The sequence below is a fragment of the Clytia hemisphaerica genome, unplaced genomic scaffold, assembly GCF_902728285.1.
Source record: "Clytia hemisphaerica strain Z4C2 unplaced genomic scaffold, Clytia hemisphaerica genome assembly, whole genome shotgun sequence".
Taxonomy (NCBI): Eukaryota; Metazoa; Cnidaria; class Hydrozoa; order Leptothecata; family Clytiidae; genus Clytia; species Clytia hemisphaerica.
The window spans coordinates 1,257,386-1,278,360 of NW_027103839.1; the positions used below are offsets into that span (position 1 = coordinate 1,257,386).

General features: G+C 33.4%; 3 protein-coding genes across 3 annotated transcripts in view; 2 read left to right on the plus strand and 1 right to left on the minus strand.

Annotated features, from left to right (window-relative positions):
* Positions 1-74: 74 nt before the first annotated feature.
* LOC136807407 (vacuolar protein sorting-associated protein 26C-like) lies at positions 75-6,352 on the plus strand. Its single transcript, XM_067063989.1, has 9 exons — positions 75-166; positions 842-1,041; positions 1,326-1,419; positions 1,683-1,763; positions 2,321-2,546; positions 3,033-3,059; positions 3,350-3,372; positions 4,698-4,800; positions 5,435-6,352. The coding sequence occupies exons 1-9, from the start codon at positions 113-115 to the stop codon at positions 5,512-5,514; spliced, it is 888 nt and encodes a 295-aa protein (XP_066920090.1). The 5' UTR covers positions 75-112; the 3' UTR covers positions 5,515-6,352.
* A 565-nt stretch (positions 6,353-6,917) lies between these two features.
* The window catches only part of LOC136807410 (mitochondrial intermediate peptidase-like), a 31,247-nt gene continuing 17,189 nt past the window's right edge, over positions 6,918-20,975 (plus strand). Inside the window, exon 1 of the mRNA XM_067063992.1 lies at positions 6,918-7,046. The gene's annotated coding sequence lies outside the window, so the exon portion shown is untranslated. The remainder of the gene's footprint in view (positions 7,047-20,975) is intronic.
* On the minus strand, positions 16,822-19,437 carry LOC136807408 (uncharacterized). Its single transcript, XM_067063990.1, has 2 exons — positions 18,735-19,437; positions 16,822-18,291 (listed from the first exon to the last, which is right to left on the minus strand). Exons 1-2 carry the CDS (start codon positions 19,384-19,386, stop codon positions 17,243-17,245), a joined length of 1,701 nt encoding a protein of 566 aa, XP_066920091.1. The 5' UTR covers positions 19,387-19,437; the 3' UTR covers positions 16,822-17,242.

The following is a 20,975-nucleotide window of genomic DNA, read 5'->3' on the forward strand; positions in this document are numbered from 1 at the left end:
TTCGAATACAGTTCACAATAAATTTAAAATGCAGTTGGAATTTTTTTGTTGTAATTAATTTTTTCTCATTTAGAAAATAAAGAAAAATTTGCAAAACATAATTTAAGTTAAAATGGCGTCCATGGATATTAAGTTGAAGAAAGTCAACAAAGTTTATCGTGAGGGGGTAAGTTCTTCATCTCTCTGTATTCAAACTTCCAATCAGTCCTGTTTTGTTAAGTTTTTAAATAATTAAAAAGTTAACAAAAAACAAGGCATGAATCACCAATGAAGAGGCACAACGCTTTCATAATTTCACTTAAGACCAAGTTGGTCTAATATCAACATCCCTCATCTAATTCCAGCACCCTTCTTTTGAGATTGGAATAATAGGAAGGTCGGAATCACGGATTGAAAAAAGATTTTTTTCGCAGCGATTCCAACCTTCCTTTTCTCAGCTCTCAGCTCTCAGCTCTCTTCTCAGAAGGAAGCTGGATTAGATGAGGGATGTCGAAGTAAGACCAACTTATGGTATAAATTCGGTGCAAGAAAGGGATTTTTGAGAACATAATAATTTAGTTTGGCCAGGACTGATATTTTATCTTTTAAGATTAGTTCTATTTATACTGAGACGATTAATTTGTCTGAGACGAGCAATTTAGAAAATGAGCATTATGGAGGAGTGTACTTTCCATTCATGTTTCAATAAAATAGGATCTCCTCCACATATCACATTTTACGAACTACTCGTCTCAGACGATTTTTCCGTCTCAGTATAAATGGAACTATTAATTTGATAATTATAAAGACGGATTGATAAATATATATTTTTTTAATTTCGATAAAAATTATCCTTTATCAGGAGAAGATTACTGGAACAGTGATTGTAATTGGGAGAGGAGAGGTTGTTCATTCAGGAATCTCTCTTTCACTGGAGGGTACAGTCAACATGCAGCTAAGTGCCAAAAGTGTTGGAATGTTTGAAGCTTTCTACAATTCTGTTAAACCAATTACTGTGTTAAATACTATTTTGGAACTTGTAAAACCAGGCAAATTACCAAGGTAGCCAATTCTTTGGAGCACTCTTTCTAACAAAATTTCCAATCAAGGTTTTATTTTTACCAACTTAACATTCAACTCCCAAGAACAGTTCCTTAACAGTTTTAGATTTTTTGGTCTATTTCTTGGCTGCGGAAATAGATGTCCAGACAGTAGAAGAACAGTTGGCAACTTTGTATATGTCGTTGGCAATTTTATATATTGGACACCTGATAATTTTATCTTTCAAAAATTGTTTCAGTTATCTAATAAAATTTCATCTTTTATCTTCTGAATCTACCCTTCAGTGGGACGACAGAAATTCCATTTGAAATACCAATCCGTCATCTAAAGAACAAGACTCTGTTTGAATCTTATCATGGTGTATTCATCAATATTCAAGTAGGTATCAACATCGTTTTTTAGTCTCTTTTATTAGCACAATCAAAGTGCGGGAATTAATTTTACTGTTTTTTCGCGGTTTTTTGGCAAAACCTGAAAATATTATAGGGCAGTCATCACAATTCATTGCCAATGAACTAAGTGATGTCATTCAGTTGAAAATTGTATGTATCTCTACATATTTTACATTCAGTCTGATCACGAAACCAATCCTAACAATCATTTCTTGTCATAAAATTGTTCAATTTTTACTTATTTTCTAGTATCTGATAAAATGTGACATGAAGAGATCATTACTCAACAAAGATTTGTCAAAATCAACAGAATTCATCATTGAAGATCAAGTAAGTTGATTGAGGACTAATTCGAAGAAAATTATCTGTCCCTTGATTGAAATCGAATTAGAGAAAGTCAACTATAACTTGTAAACTGTCTATTGCCCAATCTGTCTAAAATACAAAAAGACATTCTTCGTTACCCAAAAATTAATGGAATTTCTGGTGTGAATTCAGTACATCAGGTGTTTAAAGAATTTAAATTGTAACTTTTGACCCCCAGGGCAGCAGGTCTATCCCACCGGACAAGCATTGTTGACCCCCTGGACACTCAAAATTACCCTCAAATAGAGCAAGTTAACCCCCCTGGACAAGGCAAATGTTGTAGATTTTTCACTACCCCCCCCCCCCCTCGACACTATATCATCCCACCCCCAAGTACGAACATTTTCTGGAAGAGCCCTATACAGTCTTTTTACTGGAGGGTTAATATGTCTTGAGTTGTTTGTGCTGCCTTAATTGAAATGAACATCGGAGAGGGAAATTTCTAACACTCATGCCATACTTCTGGTTATTTTTCAACACCTACATTGTAAGCCTTTATTATGAAAAATATGGTCTTTCAGCCGAATAAAATCGAGGAGCAGAGTAAAAAAATTGCTTTCTCCATCAACCCTGACTCCATATCAGTCTCAAAGAAGAACTTGAGGATACCGAAATTCTCCATCAAAGGACACATAGATTCTACTAACTGCAATATCTTGAAGCCGTTTACTGGTGAATTGATTGTCGAGAATTCAGAAGTAGCCATCAAATCCATTGAAGTCCAACTGGTCCGAGTAGAGACATGTGGTTAGTGTTTTGAAACATTTATGTCTATATTTTCCATATATTTTTTCAGGTGTGAAATTTATTTCAGAATAATTTTTAACTGCTTTTCCAGACTTTGTGAAAAGACATTAAATCAATTTTTCGACGGAAGGGTGTACTGACAAGCTGGAAGTTTTATTATTATTATTTGAGAATCTTTTTGTAATTCATGATATTCATGACGTAATGTTTTCTACGGAAATACCCTGGTTTTAGCCAGTAGTTGCAAATTTAAACTAGACAAAAGTTGTATACTACTACTGGCAAAAACCGAGGTCTTTCCGTATAAAACATTACGTCATGAATATCATGAAGTCAAACTAATTTTCTATCCCCATCAAGGCGAGTTCCTCATAGAATCTTTCTATACTGCGACTTCTAATGCTTGAATTGGATCAAATAAGGTTTGCTGTCCGAATCGGATAAAGAGAGATTGCTTACTAAATTTATATTGTTCTTTTTCTTCAGGTTGTGCTGAAGGCTATGCTAAGGATGGTAAGTGAGTTTAATACATCCGAAAAGTTTCTTTAAGAGGACTAGTTTGCTGGTTTTTGTCTACAAAATTTTCTGAAATTTTTGAAATTTTCGTAAGTTAAAACCAGAATTTTCCGTAAACTGAGCAAAGATTCTCTATTTTAAACATGTCTTTTTCGATGTGTTACAGTTGCTAGCTTTTTGGTAATTGCTTTACAATTTATTATCCGTATTTTTGACAGTAATAATAAGGTACACATCCTCTGAAAATTCCCCCTCCAAATCTTATCAACTTTCTTTTTAAATTTTAGCTACTGAGATTCAAAACCTTCAGGTAGGATGTGCTTTTTTAATTTTTTATGAAACTAATTTTATCAAGAGAAATGAACCACTCCTTATTTTGTCCTAAATTAAAATTACGCATTCTATAAAATACGTCACAATCTGTTTCATTTTTCCTCATATCAATTGAATACACTACTCAAAATCTTTTTTGATAAACATGAATTTTGTATCTTAAAACAGGATTTTTCGATTTATCGTATGTAAGTAATCAAAAAAACGCATCGCGAATTGACAAATGCGATACGCTAATTCGATCCCTGGCATAAAGTCATTTTTAGGGCTCATCAGACAAAATAAGCGTTTGTATAAAGCGCTCTCATTTTTGTATCCGAAATGATAACGATTTTTTGCAATTCATACTTATTGTTTAAGTGGGCCGTTGGAAGTGATTATTCCATTTCAAAACGAGGCCTTCAATGGTCCTCGAGATTACTAAATTTTAATGCACAAGACCTTTGAACTCAATGCGCTTTAAGTGAGCACTCTTGTTTGCTACAATGGGGAAGCCACTTTCAAGTGAACTAGTCTGATTATGGAGACATGGTTTTTAATTAAGAATATTTGCTAGAATCAATGTTGAAAATAAGTAAAATTGTTAAACATTGATTACGTCGCCATAATTTTTTTTATTTACAAGGTCACCTATCACGTATCACGTATATGATTGGATAATTTGGATAATTAGTTCTGAAGTTATCAGCATTTGAAAATTTTGATTTTTAAGCGGTTTTATGTCATGTTTCACAATAAAGTCATAAAACCTGATGTACGCATATACTCTTAAGCCATGTGTCCACTCCGGATAATTTTCAACGGATCGGTACGGTTCGGAACGTTTTCTATTTTTCTAAGGATTATCTTCGGCCCAGTTGCCACATATTTTTTCACGTGAACGGTTCAATTGTTCACGTGTTTTTGGTCCAAACGGATAGGAAAAAAGTTGGATTTTTTCAACTTTTTTTGCGATCCGGGCCGGATTGAAACGGTTCTTTTGTTTTGAATTAAAAGGGAACATCTGAAGGACATTAAAATAATTCGATTTCTTTTGTATGAAAGTTGTAAACAAAAAGAATCTACTTTTAAAGCCATGTGTCCACTCCGGGAAGTTTGCAACGGATCGTAACGGATTGGAAACAAGAAGAAAAGGGATCTGAACTGTTTTACAAATTCCACTTCGGATTCTTTTAAAGTAGTTTTTCGTCGAGATGCAGACAAAAGCAGCAGCGTGGTAAATTCTACCCCCCCCTGGGGCGAATAGGGTTAAAGCAAATGAAATTCAATTGTGAAGTTTTTTTTCTGCTTTAACGTTTACAGATAGCAGACGGGGATGTATGTAGGAATATTGCGATACCAATATACATGATTTTCCCTCGACTTTTCACTTGTCCAACCACAGAAACACCTAACTTCAAGATTGGTAAGTTTATAATTCCATAATTCCAAAACTGCATTTCGTTCACTCGAAAGTCTTTGACATCTTTACAAAAAATTTCATAATGGGCAGAGGGTTTATATTGTATCTCCATATAATATATGAACCTCCCCTCTATTTATAACATCTCACGAACCCACACTATTTACAGTAGCAGTTTACCAACCCTTTCAAAAAGCTGTTTGCGTTGCTATTTTGTTAATGAATGTTCTTTCACCAATAAATTTTATGATATAGATTTGACCAAAGTATTGTTAAACCGGTTGGATCCTCCCTAAAAGCCCCTTTTTATCTGGAGAAAGTTCTACCCTTCTACAAAGCCTTTCTTGAAATTTGGCCCCCTTTATCCATTTGGCCACTGGCACCATACGAGATGGCTTGTTTTTTGGTCCTGTAGGCGTAGGAGCGCCGCGACCCATAGCGAATATAATACTACACGAGATTGTCATTTTGTTCTTAATTGGGGCGTGAACACGCGTTTGAAATCGTTACTTTACGGATTAATGACATTCAATTAGATAAAGTGGCAAGGGAAGTATGAATAGCTTCAAAATTGTTCTCTTCCTTTTGAGTTTCGCATTCTTTCATTTTCTCATCTTTTTTTATTTTTTTCCCTTAGAATTTGAGATCAACATTGTTGTTGTGTTTTTGGATGATCATTTGGTGACGGAAAATTTCCCTGTCAAACTATACAGATGATGATGATTTTATGACATTCTTAAATAATTACTTTATATCGTATTTCCCTGTTAGTAATATTAATAATTTCTTCACAAAAGGTCGTTTCAGGCGTAAAAAATCAAGGGAAACAGATTAGGCCTTAGTGGGTTCTGTAATCTATTTGGTATTTCGCTATTATCTTCATAATTTTGGACCTCAACATTAAGCCGTCACTAAATTATTGCCTCTGCAACCTAAATTAACTTTATTTTAATGTATGTAAATTGCCTGATAGTCAAAGTATAAAATTTTGGTAATCAAGTCACTTTTTTAGACCTGAAGAATCAAACCAATTGATACCTTTTAATATCATTCTTTATTTTTGTATTATTTGCAAGAAAGACGGGATTTTGTTGTCCCTGTTTTTACTACAGAGACTCGTAGATTCGTCGATGTCACCAAGCCTTGTAGCTCCATAAAGAACATTTTAGGTCATTTTTACCTCTCAGTTCTATATTTTAAGTGCCCTGCTGCCTTTGAAAAACAAGGCTCCAGGGAGGATAATTCCCCTACATCTTTTTTAAACGGAATACAATTTTTTTATAAAAATTAATTATTATAATACAAGATGTAAATAATGGAAATTAGAATTTATTATTTTGAATAGCTTTTTTGTTTTTTTCTTCTTTTCTATGTTTATAAAATTCATATTTTCTGTTTCACTGTCAAGTCATGGCTTGACGTGTTAAGTAAATCTTGTATGTCTGATTTGTGTGGGTAAAGTTATTTAATATCGCTTACGATCTTTGATTTGAATTGGTCTTTAAGAATCTATTTTTATAATTTATTACAGCTAAAATTTAAAAAGAAGCGAATTGGTCTTGTTATCTTCCGTTTATGAATGCCAACCCAGTCTTTAAACGATTCTTTTTGAAGAACACGAGGCTTAAAATCGACCAAAACCTAAGAACAATCCTTAGTCTCTGATTTTAGAAAGTAATGATTTTAACAGATTTTAAACCCATTTTAAGCTCTAGTTTAGTTGGCCCACTTTTTGCCCTGCTTATTCTAATTGTGAATTAAAGTTGGCAAAAAGTTGGCTGTCTAAAGTCAATGCGCTGCCCTCTTTCGACGTCAATGCAAAGTCTTCTTTCAATCTTTTCCAAGGAAAGAATTTAGCTGCCGACTTCGCGCCCACTTTTTGCCTACTCTTACAATTAGAATAAGCAGGGCAGAAAGTCGGCCGTCTAAACTAGAGCTAAGTTTTACTGGTTCTTATAAAAAAGCTTGCATTATTTCCTAAACAGGAATGGTTGTAGGTTCAACTACCAGTTCCAGGGGCACACAAAAGAGTGAGAAAATGGTACTAGGACTGATGGTTTAATAAGATACAAATTCTAAAGCCCCAAAAATCTCTAGACTCATAAATTCCTTTTCTTTTCAGATGAAAAACAATAAAGAACGAAATAAAATAAAAAGGTAAAAAATAAGTCTGCCCACTATTGAGAAATTCCAACATTGAAACTTGAATGGATGTTGGTGTAACGCGCTGTTAGAGGTTTTGGTGAAAGGTATTAATTCTTCTTTTTCTTTTTCCTTGATTCTTTGGTGCTGACTTTAGAAAATTAGCTCTCAGTGCAATTACAATTGTGAAAATATTTTGAGAGAGTTTAAATTAGAACAAACTATATAAGAACACAAGGCTTTGATGGTCGAAATGTTAAGAACAATTTAAGGCTTTGCCGACTCTAAAACAGCCGGTTTCTTAGAAAAATGGGCAAAAATGCTGAAAATGCTCAAAAAATGGTGAAAATAAGAACATGTTAAGAATGTTTTTAGGCTTGAAACTCAAAAAGTTAAGAACATCGGAAGGCTTCAAAAATTTTGAATATTCTTATTAAAAAAAATTGTGTAGATGATATCATGTAAACATTAATTAATTAGATTCATTCTAAAAATGAAGATGAAAAAATTCAAAAGAAAAAAAAAATCAACCCCCGCCCGGTAAATTCTTGATCAAAGTATAGTTTTCATTTTTTATCAGCGAAACGCCAATCTTAGAAAATCATACTGAGAAGTAATTTAAAAGATGATATTCATTCATGCTATTTTGAAAATGACACTTAGTCACAACTCACAACTTCAACTCGTCAAGAAGAAATAATAACAGTTACTACCAGTCGTTAAAAAGTGTACAAGTTTGAATTGAGTTTCTGAGAAAACCAAATAAACTTTTCATCACGGGAAAAAGGAAAGCGAAATTAGTTTTCTCAAAAATTTTTATTCAATATAACAGTAGTAAAAATTGCAACGATGTTCTCATAAGGAAAATGATGGTCTTCAAATTTACTTATTTACAAAATTACGATCACGGCCGTTTTCTTGAGATTCTTCATTCTGTCGCTTCGGTTTTAGCCTGAAATTTGAAATTCAAATATCAAAGGTCATAGATGTAGGCAATGAGATATAGCTAGGCTAGAGGCGAATCTCCTATAAAGGATTCGAGGCCACTTATGCCCTACATAAGTTGCATTGAAAGTGATTTCGCGCCTAACTTCGCGTAATCCAAATTACGGCTTGCACGGGAGAGGTAGAAGAAGAAATTTTGGCTTTATCTTCTTTAAATTTGAATATTGAAATGGAAAATCTTGAAAAAAGAAAAAACGTAGAGAGAAATTAATCCGTTTGAAAATTTCAAGCTCGAAATAAAGTTATTAGTGTCAGATCATGTAGGAAGGGTTGATGTGATATATTTACCTCAATGAGGAGTGACTTGCGTTGTTCTAACTTTGTTCAGATGGAGTAGTTTCATTCTTATTTTCTATATGGTCCAAATAATCGAATGCCAAAACTGTAATTTAAAAAAAATGTGATTATATTTCCTTGTGGAGAAATCCAGGGAAAGGAATGGCGCCCTACCCTACCTTTGGGTAGACAGCTATACGAAAAGGAAGCCTTCTGGTCGCCCTCGACTGCGGTCGCAAACTTACTTTTTTTTTACTTTATATTTTCTTGTAATAAAGATATAGTATTACTTTATTCAGCTGCAGCAGACAAAGCTCTACGGCTCAAATAAATTTTAACCAAAATTGAATATGAAGAAACTGCTAACATTTTTTGTAAAGCTCTTGTAAAATGTGAAGTCTTTGCTATCTTCATCTCATAATATCAAGCAGTCAATTATTTTGAAGGGACACTTAAATAATTTATTAGTTTATTTTAAGTCAGGACCAATATAGTAATATCAGTTATTTGTAACTGTCTACGTTATCCTGTAAAAATATTCAATTAAAAAAAATCCAAATGCTTTTAATTCAAGAGTATATTCAAAGTAACTTTCCTGAAGGATTTTGATTTCACGCTCATACAACTTTGATGTTTACCAGTCTCCTCAAAAGCTGACCACGCCACTAAAGGCCGGTCTCCACTTGCGCGCGCTGCGATCGCACCTTTTGGCTTCAATCCTTTTTGTTTGAAAAAAAGATTACGTCATAAAAATGTAGCGAGCGCTTGAAAAAAAAGTTGACTACAACTTTTTTAAACTGTTACGTCAGATCGCGCCAATGGGATTGTTTCATTTTTCTTTTGACCAATATCGTTGAAGCTTTGCTTAAAAAAGTGCGATCACAGCGCGCGCAAGTGGAGACTGGCCTTAAGGATTGATTTATAATGATTTACCTGGGGTTTCTCTTGGTGGCAAAGCAATAATATAACTTTCTTCTTCTGAACTGTTTTTCACTTCAATATCACCATTTTCTGTGGTTGCCAGTCTTTCTAGAAAAAGTATAAGTAAACGATAAGATAAAAGGAAAATTATTTTAACCCTGAAAAGTAAATTTAAAAGAAACGCCCCTCTGTGTTGCTCCAAGGATAATGCGCTTTTGTAAGATCATGAGACTGAAGTCCGGGTCTCGATTTCTAATGAAAAAAATAACTGAGGACATATTAAGTTTCACCTTATTTCTATTTCTATTTGGTTGAGTTGTAGGAGGCTCTGATGCCCTTTTTTCACAACTATAGACGCTTTTGATGGGCACCCCGTTTATCGAACCTCAGTTGCCTATACAGCGACGAAGGTCAATGGCCACTATACCACAACGGCCCACTTGAGTGAAGAAACTAGGTAAAATTAGAAAGAAAATTATTTAAGCAAAAGACTGAGCAGAAATTTGACGGCGCTGTCTTAAAAAAATTTCACAAAATAATTACTCTTTCCTGTAGAATTTCCAAGGCAAATTCTGTACATTGCTCCGTAAGGGGTTTGTATGAATATATCATTTCCAATCCAAGAATTGACATCTGTGAAATAAATAGAAGAATTTCTTAAATGAACCACCGCCCTCTGCCGCCCTATGTATTTAGAAAGCTAAAAATCTCACATGTTTAATTCTGAGTTTAAAGTCTCGAAGGGTCTTTAGAGGGTTCTTCCACCTTTCTAAAGCAAAATAATGAAGCCTTAATATTAGCGCCGCATTTAGAATTAACGAATTAAATCTAGCCCTTTCTTTTTTTCGCGAGATATATTTTTTGAAATCTAGCGATAAAATCAACTTTCAATTTGGAGCTTGTGTGAAAACCACGCGGGTCGCGCGTTTTGAATGGGCGGAAATAAGTGACTTCATTTCCCGCCCATCCAAGAATTTCGTAGAACTAGTACCATGGCGTTCTAAGATTTAGAACGCCATGACTAACTATTTCATATACTTTACACGCTTTTTTTTTTTTAAGAATGGTGTAAATTCATTTCATCATGGATATTCTTAACTTTTTTGGGAAAATCATCCTAAAGTATTCTTACAGCATATTCTTAGGTTAGGATCCTAATTCAGACTAGATTTAATATTCCGTAGATACGTCTCAAGCATAAGATGGCATTTTTGTGAAAGGAGTGAGTGAGCCTTTCTTGGGGGTAATTGACAATTTATAATAAAAAATGCTCTAAAAATGGCATTCTTAGCTTTAGCATATTCTTAATTTTTTGGCCATTTTCATCATGGACATTCTTATAAAATGTATTCTTATAAAAAAAAAGCGTGTATCCAGGGGGGGGGTCAAGCCTCAGGGTACTAAAGCATAGCCGGTGGGGTGGGTGTTTTTCCAAAAAAAAATCTTGAAAAATGGGACTTTTCAGGGACTTTTCACACTTTTTTCTATTGTTTTCAAGCAAAGGTTCAAAATTTCAAATTGGCATAACTTGAGTTAGGAAAATAAGTACACCAAAAAATTTAGAGGTTTTTCCTAAAATCCTAGAAGCTATCTGGAGGCAAAATATCTCAGACCATCTGATTATCCCTTTAAGTATTGTTAAAAACCTGTGACATTTTATTCCATCATTGGATGGTTAAAAATAAGTTACTTCTAGCATAAAATTTGACACGAAGAACAGATAAAAACATGATTCTGCCATATAAAAATATTATCGATGAAAAGAAAGTTTTAAATTGTTTTATATTGTTGATGTAATATCAAAACATAAAAAGACCTGCCAAGAAAAAGAAATTTAGGGAAAAGTTTTGAAGTGAAAGTGAAAGCCAAGGTCCTGTTTTGTTTGTTTTGATCGAGCTCCATCTGAGTGTTTCCCTTTCCTTCTATTCTATTATGTTTTCACGTGAAATAGTGATGTAATGAACTCCTTCTGAGTGTTTATTTTCACTGATATTATTTTCTCTCTCTGTCTTACATTTTTTCTTTTCTACTACAAAAACATTCGAAAAGTTTCCTAGACGTTCGCTTCGCTTTTACTAGTAAATGACTATATAATATTTACATTATTTGTTTTTTGAAAGTTTAAGCATGATTTTGTTCTTAGCATTTTGAATTTGTTCTTTCATTTTTCTGACTTATTACAGCTTTCAAAAAAATATTGCGAGATAATGTCACCTAAATTCTGCCAAAATAGTCACATGGGCTAGATTTCTACACTTTGATACCACCAGGTAAAGTAGAAAACTCAAAAATTCTGATTTATATCCTATCTTGGCTTCTTTTATTTCAAAAGCTTTTTTACGTTATTACAGTATAGTTGTGGGTTTACTTCTTTATTCAGCTTTATTAAAAAAACCTGTTTAGAAACTTTCTTGTTTTTTTAGCCATTTTCGTATTATATTATTTTGTTTCTATTTACCACAATAGGTTGCTTGATTGCATGCTTTGACCTGATAATAACTTCTCTAAGACATTCTGGGTGGGCACTCACAACAAAGCTCAATGAAGTATAACAAATGGAGTTTAGATTAAAAGTGTTACAGATTCTCGTTTTTAAAGTGAATTTTACTTGGGTCTATTGCAACTGGTTATATTTAGTTTATATTAGTTTCTTATTTTATGTTTAGTTTTGCTAATTTACTCTGGTTTATACTTTTTATATTTCCAGATATTTCAGAAACTAGATCTTTTGTTAAAACTGTTATTAGATTTTGTAAGATTGTGAAAAAGTGCTTTTACATTGTTTTCATCTGTTTTCATGTTTAAAAAATAAGGCAATCAATATACCCGAATGTATTACTGTAAATTACGCCTGGCTTATTAGTTGGGCTAATAGTAAAGGAAAATTAAAATTAACAGTTATAAGGGTGGGTTTAATTTTGATGAGTGTAGAATTGAGAAAGATTAATAAGTAATAAATTTATTTTTTGTAGGTATAGGGTCTAAGAAGCATGGTTTCATCCATGATTTTGAGTCCCCCCTTAAAACACAAATCACCCCTTATCAATTTATCCCCCCTTAAAGCTTAAAGATGGTTTTGAGGTGCCCCTTAAGTTTTACTCCCCCCTTAAATTTGCAAGACTCTTATGTATACATGCCCTTAATTTTTGGGGTGTAGAGACAAGCGAGAAATTAGTCCATAAACAAATTGTGGGGATTGCATTCAAAGATAGAACCCCAAAAAGTGAGGTTTTCAATAACAACCACTTTTTAGCCCACAGTGTTGACATTCTTGTGGAAAACTTCAATATTTTTTAACCGTTTTTCTTGAAATTGGTAGTTTTAAAGGTCTGATAAAGATACTTATGGGTTTAATTTGTGGCTGCAGGGTTTTCAATGGGCTTAAAATGTGGCTTCAATCATACTTCAATCACTAATTTATCAATTTACACATTCCAGGTTGGGTTTTGTTTTTAAAACATGAATATTTGCATCAAAGCCTAATGCAAAGCAAACACAATCTGACACAATACAGTGTTATTTTAAGAAAGAGTGTACATTTTGTGGCTGCAACTATACCATTTTTTGTAACTATAACCCTCTGAGCTGTTACATATAAGTATTAGTTGGCATATTTAGGGTTGGCTTATGTGCTGTCCTGCTTTAAGACTTCAATATTTTTTAACCGTTTTTCTTGAAATTGGTAGTTTATTAAGGTCTTAAGATACTTATGGGTTTAATTTGTGATTGCAGGGTTTTCAATGGGCTTAAAAAAATTCTAGCCCAATGACCCAATAATTTGGTTCCATTTTTTATATTTTGTGGATAAACCCTTTTGCTACGAGTTTCATCTGAAAAAAATGATTTTTGCTCATTGAACAAATTTGTGGCTGCTGTTTTATCAACATAGTGTTTTTCTTGATTTGTGCCGCGATTTTGGCCCATTTTACAAAAAAAATTTTTCAACCTACTTCAACCTACTTTAGAACCAATATTGTGAAGTTTCGTTAGAAAAGCGTTATTTCCAAAAGAGATATTCAAATTTATTTATTTTTTTTGCTGTTTTTGAAAACCTCACACAATTTTTGAATGCCATCCGGGGGAAAACGGGAAAACCCTAGTTCTGGGTTCCGCTTTTTATTTTTTTGTTTATTGGTTGGTGGTGCATCAGCATCAGCTCCATCTTTTGAGGAAGCTCTTCTACTGATATTTCTTTTTTTTGTGAAAAAGTTCTTTATCATTATATACTTTTCTAAACCAGCAAATTTAAAATATTAGTAGATTATGATAAACTGCAATAAACAATATACCTGGTATAAAAATCCCTACAATACACTTTTCTAAAATCGTTTTCTCCTCAAACTGGAAACTATTCCATATAGAAGCAGAACAGAAAAATTGAATGTCTTTGAAAATGTAAACATTCGAATCGAAATAGAAAATTCCATAGCTGAAATGTGATTGGAGCCTTAGATGCTTTACAAGATCGGCAGCAGGAACAAAATTATTTTAGAATGAGGTAAAAATGAAAAAAGTGACGAAGAAATATCAGCCGTTGGAACAGAAAGGAACAAGATTACTCCCCCCCTCAAGTAGCAAGGGCTTCCATTTGACCCTTGAGACCAAGTCCCCCCTTATTTCTCAGTTTTTAACAGTTTTGCCCTTTGTGTTTTTCTCTAAATTTTAAATCACCCCTTAATTTAAGGGGGGGGGGGCTGAGGGGCTGAAACCATGAGAAGGAAAAGTCCTTAAGTACCCGGGTACTTTTTGGGTTGGTATGGGGTCTAGAAGAGAAAAGTCCTTAAGTACCCGGGTACTTTTTGGGTGGGTATAGACGTTCTCTCTTTTTCGATTTCCAGGGGCTCATCAAATTTCATCGATTACGGGGAATTTCCTTATAGGACCATCGCTTTACATGTTTTTTATAAGAACAATCTCTATGGCCAAACTATTAACATTTTTATAAGGCTTTGTGGACCCTGAAGCAGCTGATTTCTTAGGATAATGGACAAACATGCTCATAAAATGGTGAAAATAAGAACATGTTAAGAACATTTTTAGTCTTGAAAATCAAAAAGTTAAGAACATTGTAAGGCTTTAAAAATTGTGGGTGTTCTTATATAAAAACCCGCCTTAATCCGGGGGTAATGGATATACCAATTAGAGCTGACTGTAAGAGTGACCCCCGTCGAATTTCTTTAAGCTTGACTCTCCACACAATCCTACCTTGGTCTGTTAGTTGAATATCTGGAGTGTTTGGAGTAATCAAATCTTCCGTTGATGTTGTTGCCATTCTAAAGTTCGTGGAGTTTCTTTCCTGACAGTGTTATACGTTCTCTAATCTGAACCAACCTATTCGATCAAATGAACCTGACTGGGCTTGGATTCCATGCTATTTATATGATAATTCTTATCATTGTGGTTTTCCCCTTAATATGTATGGAAAGAATTTGCAGTTTTTGAGCAGCGGGCGGACTTTTCAGCGCGGATTTTATATCCTCTCTTAAAATGAATATCCATCTTAAGTGATTTCTTTTGTTCATCGTGTGTTATGTCTCTCTTTTCCTACCAACTTGTCAATCATTTTTTTATGAGTTCATAAGAACTGAACTAGTCAGTCATTTATCTAGAATTGTTCTTGTATTAAAGTATATCATATTATGTGGTCTTCATTAGCATGTTAAAATAGATTCAAAGCCTAATAGAATATAAACATTTTGATTTTCATACATTATAGACTTTAATCTTCAGCTCTTAGCATTACTATGCTTGTAAACTTTTTGTAAATCTGCAACTTTTTGTAGAGAAACATTGCATTTTATTATCTGTATTTCTATTGGTACGAGACAATTTTAATCGAAAAAGACATTTTATTTTGTCTCCTTTTTAAAGAAAATTCTTAGAAAGAAACATCTTAGAAAGCGGATGACATTTAAGCGTGGATCGTTCGAAATATTTTCGTCACTGCTGGGAAATAAAGTACTATATTTGCATCCAACAGGTATCTGAATGCAAGGGAAGTGTTGGAATTAGTTTCTTATTCAGTATTATATTGACCCTAATTTAGTAAGATGTCATGTAATTTGAGAAACATTTTTCATATCTTTTAATGCTGACCACATTAACTTTCTCCTTTATTGAGTTGACTGAGTGAATAATAAGATAATTTGTGTCGACGCTGAAAAAAGAGATCACACAGATCAGATTAAAATTCTGAGAAGTCAATGTAACTATGCAACCATAACTTCATTTAAAAGCATCGAAATGTTGTGTAGTTGTCATCAAAAGTAGTTAGAAATTAAATTTCGTACACCTTAATACTGTTTTATGGGTCCAATGGGCCCAAAAATCAATAAAAATCGATTAAAATCCACTAAAATGGGTAATTTTACCCCCTGGTTTGTCCAGTTGCACTCTGAATGTGATAGTTTCAAGTCAGAATTGTAATTCTCCAGAGTATATTACACTAAAATCAAATTAAAACTATTTTTAAAAACATTTTTAAGACAGGCGAGATAAGTAGTGAAAATTGCTGAAATTATGTAAAAATTCAATAAAATGGGCATTTTTACCCCCCCTGAAGCGTCGAAAATGATACTAAATACAGTTGACAAGAAATTTTTCTGGTGTATCGCATCAAATTTTATCATAACACAAAGTTTGCAGTTCGAAAGTTATTTCCAAAAAACTAACTTTTTTTCCATGTCGAAATTTCAAAAAATCATTAAAAACAGCAATCACGCTATAAATAAGACAAAATGACAAAAAAACAATTTCATTGTTTCTTTTATTCTTTTTTCTCTTATCTAATATTTTGCCAACAGTTTGCCCATCTTATTTGCACGTCATGAACATTTCCAACACCATCAAACTCAATGCAGACCCAAGTTCTTTGAACATCTAGTCGAGAAATGGTGATCTACTTTTTCAAAAATTTTCTCACATAGCATAACATCAAAACCTTGGAGATTTCCCAAAAAAAATTTCAGATTTTCCAAAAATATTATCTTACATGGGAATAGCTTGTTTTACCATATTCTTAAATTCTGTGACGAGTTTTGATGAACACAGTTGCATTTTTTGGTATTTTTATGTGTAAACAAGGTAAGTGTCAAGAGAAAAGTTTGCTCGCTGTTTTTGATGGTTTTTTGAAATTTCGACATTAAAAAAAAGTCAGTTTTTTAAAAATAATTTTCCAACTACGTTTTCAAATTTAATGTATAATAGCTCAAAATTCAAGTTAGAGCATCCTCTATACAACAAAAAAAGAATGAACAAAAAAATTAAATCCTGAAGCTGACAATATCTCGACAAAGTTGTATACTTTTTTTTGGTGCACCCGGTATACTTTATCTTGTAGAATCTTGAGTTAAGCAAAAGTGCTTATTTAAGGAGATATAGGATTTGGCTCCTGGACTAAACTATGAAATCGATTAGTTTTTTAAAAAAGTCGTAAGGCTTTTCGAAGATTTTCTTTTTCTCTTTTCGTGGGGTGATTACAGCAGGGCTATTACGGATTAATCACCCCGCTCCTCCCTTACATTTCCTAAGCTAAATGTAATCAGCCATATAATTAAGAGTTAAAGAGGTTCGAGTTATGGAGACTCCACTGCTGTATTAAAAAGGGTAGGTAGGTAGGACCTGGCAACCGCCGCTATCAGATAAGGAGAAAATTATAGCTAGATTGTTGTTTTTCTTTATTGAAACATAAACACAGGGTACACTTAACATATACTACAAAATACTACTAAACATTAATATAGCTAGATCCTAGCTTTATCAGGTAGGAAAAAAATGCTTATAGAGAGGAGTCTCCATAACTCGAACACACACGGGGAACACAAATTTGCTCGAGTTGAGGAAATTTCGAGATACGGAGTAAGGTTTATAATGCATTGTTAACTGAAGGGACCATAAAACATGTTTTAGAGGTTCGAGTTAAAGAATACTTTATAGAAGTTTATAGTGGTTCGAGTTATGGATGCTCCACTGTATGGTAAACATCGAATTAAACCAATACAGTATTTATTACTTATAAAAAAAATTATCAAAAGGATCTTAAATGTAAAAAAATTAATACTAGAAAAATCTTAAAATTATATACCCTAAAAGATAAAATGACTTAACTATTCAAAATTTCATTCAATTGTTCATCGTTCATAAATTCCACTTTAGTTAACGCTTTTTGAATAAGCATTTCAGCTACAACTTTTTGCTTCTTTGAAAAAGTTTCCATTTTTCCATCAATCTGTTTAAAGAATAACAGCTTGTGCTCGTTACTTCCCAAACTTTTAACTAAAGCTTTAGCAAGAGAGCCTCCTTCTTCAACAAACTCAATGTCCGAATTTCGATGAATCAAATGAGGTTCATCATTCTGTTTACGTTTTCTCTTAGGATGTGAGCTCTCCATTCTTTGATCAATGTTATTATTTGATTTCTGAGGACTTTCGTTTATTCTTTCAGAAGAATCGACCAATGTTGGAAGATGACATCTCGGTGATGTCGAATGTCTAGTATTTAACGTCAGTGTGGTTGCACTGTTGGCATTGCTCGCCGCACCAAATACCGCACCGTTGATTGTTTTTGAGAGTACTGGGTATTCTGTACTTAAGTTATTGTCGTCAGAAATATCTACATTTACTCTTTCCGAGTTTTCTGAAGAAGTCTCAGAACGGTGTTTATATTTAGGTGTGCGACCATATTTCAGCATTCTTTGTTTTCCCCTTTGTCTCATGCGTTCCTTTGTCCATGGTGAAGAAGTTTCTATTTCATTCATCGAATTATTAGTCTTTTTGTTCTCGTTTTTGCCATTTTGGTGATATATTGATTCATATATATCGTCATCCGATATATATTCATAGCTATCGTCATCCGATTTATCGATTGCCAAAATACCATTTGAAGCAGTTCGAGTGAAATCGATTCCTGGGCTTGGAGGGATGACATCAGAGGATGCAGAGGTCGAAGTACTAGCTAATGGTGTACTGGTTTTCGATTGTTTCCGATAAGCTGACTCTTTCTTTGTTGTTAAAGGTGGCATTTCTGTTACTACATCTGTTAAGAATGTTAAATCTTCATAATATCTACAATTAGATACTTTTTTCTCGTTTCGCCTTTTCTGACACCGTTTGAAATCTTCGCGAATTGTTTTCCATTTACTCTTCAAAGTCACTGCAAGAGAAAATAAAAAAAATCTAGTACTTGATTCTGTTGAAAATTTGCACTCTTAGGTTCCAAACAAATGCCCCCCCCCCCCCCCCGAAAATATTCCAAACCCCCCGGACCTTATTACGACCCCCCCCCCCCCCCGTTTATAAATTTCTAAGACATTTTTCAGCTTTCATAGAGAAGGTACCTTATTCTACTCTAAATAGCCTGATTTTAGCCTAGATTTATCTTATTTTTGGGTCTTCGCAAGTACAAATTCCAATCCCCCCGGCAATTAGGCCCCCCGTTTATTTGGAACCTAAGAGTATTTCAAAAACAAAGGGCCCGCTTCTTTCACTAAAAATTGGGTAAAAAATTTCTATCTTTATCACAAAAATCTTCAAGTATGAAAACTCAAATGTTATGTTCAAATTAAAATTGGAAAACAAGGAAGAAAAATAAGTTACTATCTTCAGGTGGTTTTACAATGCTTTTGATCTCTTCCCATGCCTCCTTGGTCTTTTTCCTGTTTTTGTAATCACAATCTTGTGTATTCCAAATACATGGTCGTTTTTCCACCTCTTTAATAAAGGAACGGTATAACTCAATCATATCGGTACTTTTGTCTGTTTCTTTCGCCAGTCCTTCTGATACTTGACTGCTTTCATTTTCTGGATGTTCTGATAAAATAGAAATGTTATTTGCTCCAAAACTCGATGTTTTAGAATCGAATACTTTTCGTCTCGTCACTTTTTCCTCCTTTGACTTTCTTTCCGAATTCCCCTTGTTACTGTATGTATTGAAGTTGTCGATATTCTTATTAAATGGGCTTTGTAGTGTTTCTTTGTGTGATGTCCCTGTATTGTCATTTCTTCTGTTTAATGAATTTTTCCAATGGCTACAACTACATCTGAAATTATTCATTCTAAAGTAGTGATTGATTACAAAGAAGTTCACATTGTACTCTATTTGAATATTACAGATTACTCTAATATCAGGAACATCAGGATACGTCATTACATTTTCGTTTTCATTTTTCATTACTCCATCCAGAAACTCCAATTCTTTGTAAAATTCACATTTCGGAGGTTCCTTCAAGTGTGATTGTTTACGATTCATTTTGCATTCTTTGAAATTATTCTCAATAGATTTCCATTCTTTCTCCAATAAATCGACTGAAAAAAATAAGTGAGTTGACGAAAATATTTGAATCTTTTAAATTGCATCAAGTAATGATTAATTTGTTCGTTAAAACCAATAAATGAGAAAAGGGCCCAGAAAATTGAATCCTAGTAACTTTATCCAGTATACCTTTGTTTACAGATGCATTGGATTTGTGTTTTGAAAGAAATTTGGTACTCACCATGCATGCGATATTTGGTCAAATAAATCGTCCACTTTTTATTCATATCATCATCATTCATTAGCGACAAGACTTCTAACCAAGCCGTTTTCCTCCGCCTTATGTTGCTGTAGTTTTCATCACCTCGATTCCAAATACATTTATGTTTTCTAACGTGTTTGATGAACAGTCTGTAGTCGAAGAACCGGCGATCGATTAGATGTACTGATTCTTTTGTTGAACTTTCCGAATCTGAATCTTTATTATCGTTTGTCTTTTTATTGTCGTTTTCAACGTCATTTCTATTGCTACAGATACAGCTATTATTCCCATTAAGTACTTTTCTTAACAAATCATAAACCAATCCACTATCCGGCAAGCAATTGTTAACTATGGTCCTGATATCAGGAATATCGGGATACTTGATGACGTCGTCATTTTCATTTTTCACCACTCCATCCAGAAACTCCAATTCTTTGTAAAATTCACATTTCGGAGGTTCCTCCAAGTTTGATTGTTTGCGATTGATTTTGCATTCTTTGAAATTATTCTCGATAGATTTCCATTCTTGCTCCAATAAATCGACTGAAAAAAAAATCTACAATTTTACAAGTTTTTCAATATTAAAACATATCTGATCAACCCTTTAATTACTGAGTTGTAAATGTGTGGATACCCTCTGAAAAATGGCAAAATTTGCAAAAGAAGTCTTGGAAAAAAATTTTTCATACTTTTAAAGTAAGAGTGGATGAATGAGTCTTTTGGAAAACCCCTGGAAATTTTAGAATAAACTTTTACCTCCGTACAAAAGTAGCCAGCAACAAAACTATGACACCGTTATACAATATATTCTGTTGGGACAATTATTCCTGAATCCGAAAATTCAAAAGTCAAGATGAAAGATATTGTATAAGAAGAAAATGAAGATTTTTGCAAAGGAAAGTATTTCAACTTTGAGGACCTTATTTTCGGCGAAGAAAAAACATTCCGAAAATCTTTTTGCGGTAGATGGTGCATTTTTACCCGAGCTAAGAAAAGATTTTCAGAAAACTTTTGTAGAAAAACTTTCCGAAAAATTTCAAATAGATCAATTCTTTGTGGACAATTTGAAACAAAAAGGTTAATTAGCAATTAAATCTTAGCACTTTTTTTAAAGGGACATTAAAGTAGTAAAATGTAAACATTGCGCGAACCACGTGTCATTAAAGAGAACAATTAAAATCACGTGTCCAAAACAAACTTGTAAAACAATTGAACAATCAAAATTAGCCATATTTGGTTTTACTTTTTATTTTGACATGTGACATTTGTTTTGATTTTGTATCCGCTGCATACAGTTTGTTTACAAATTTCGCAAGTACTGTTA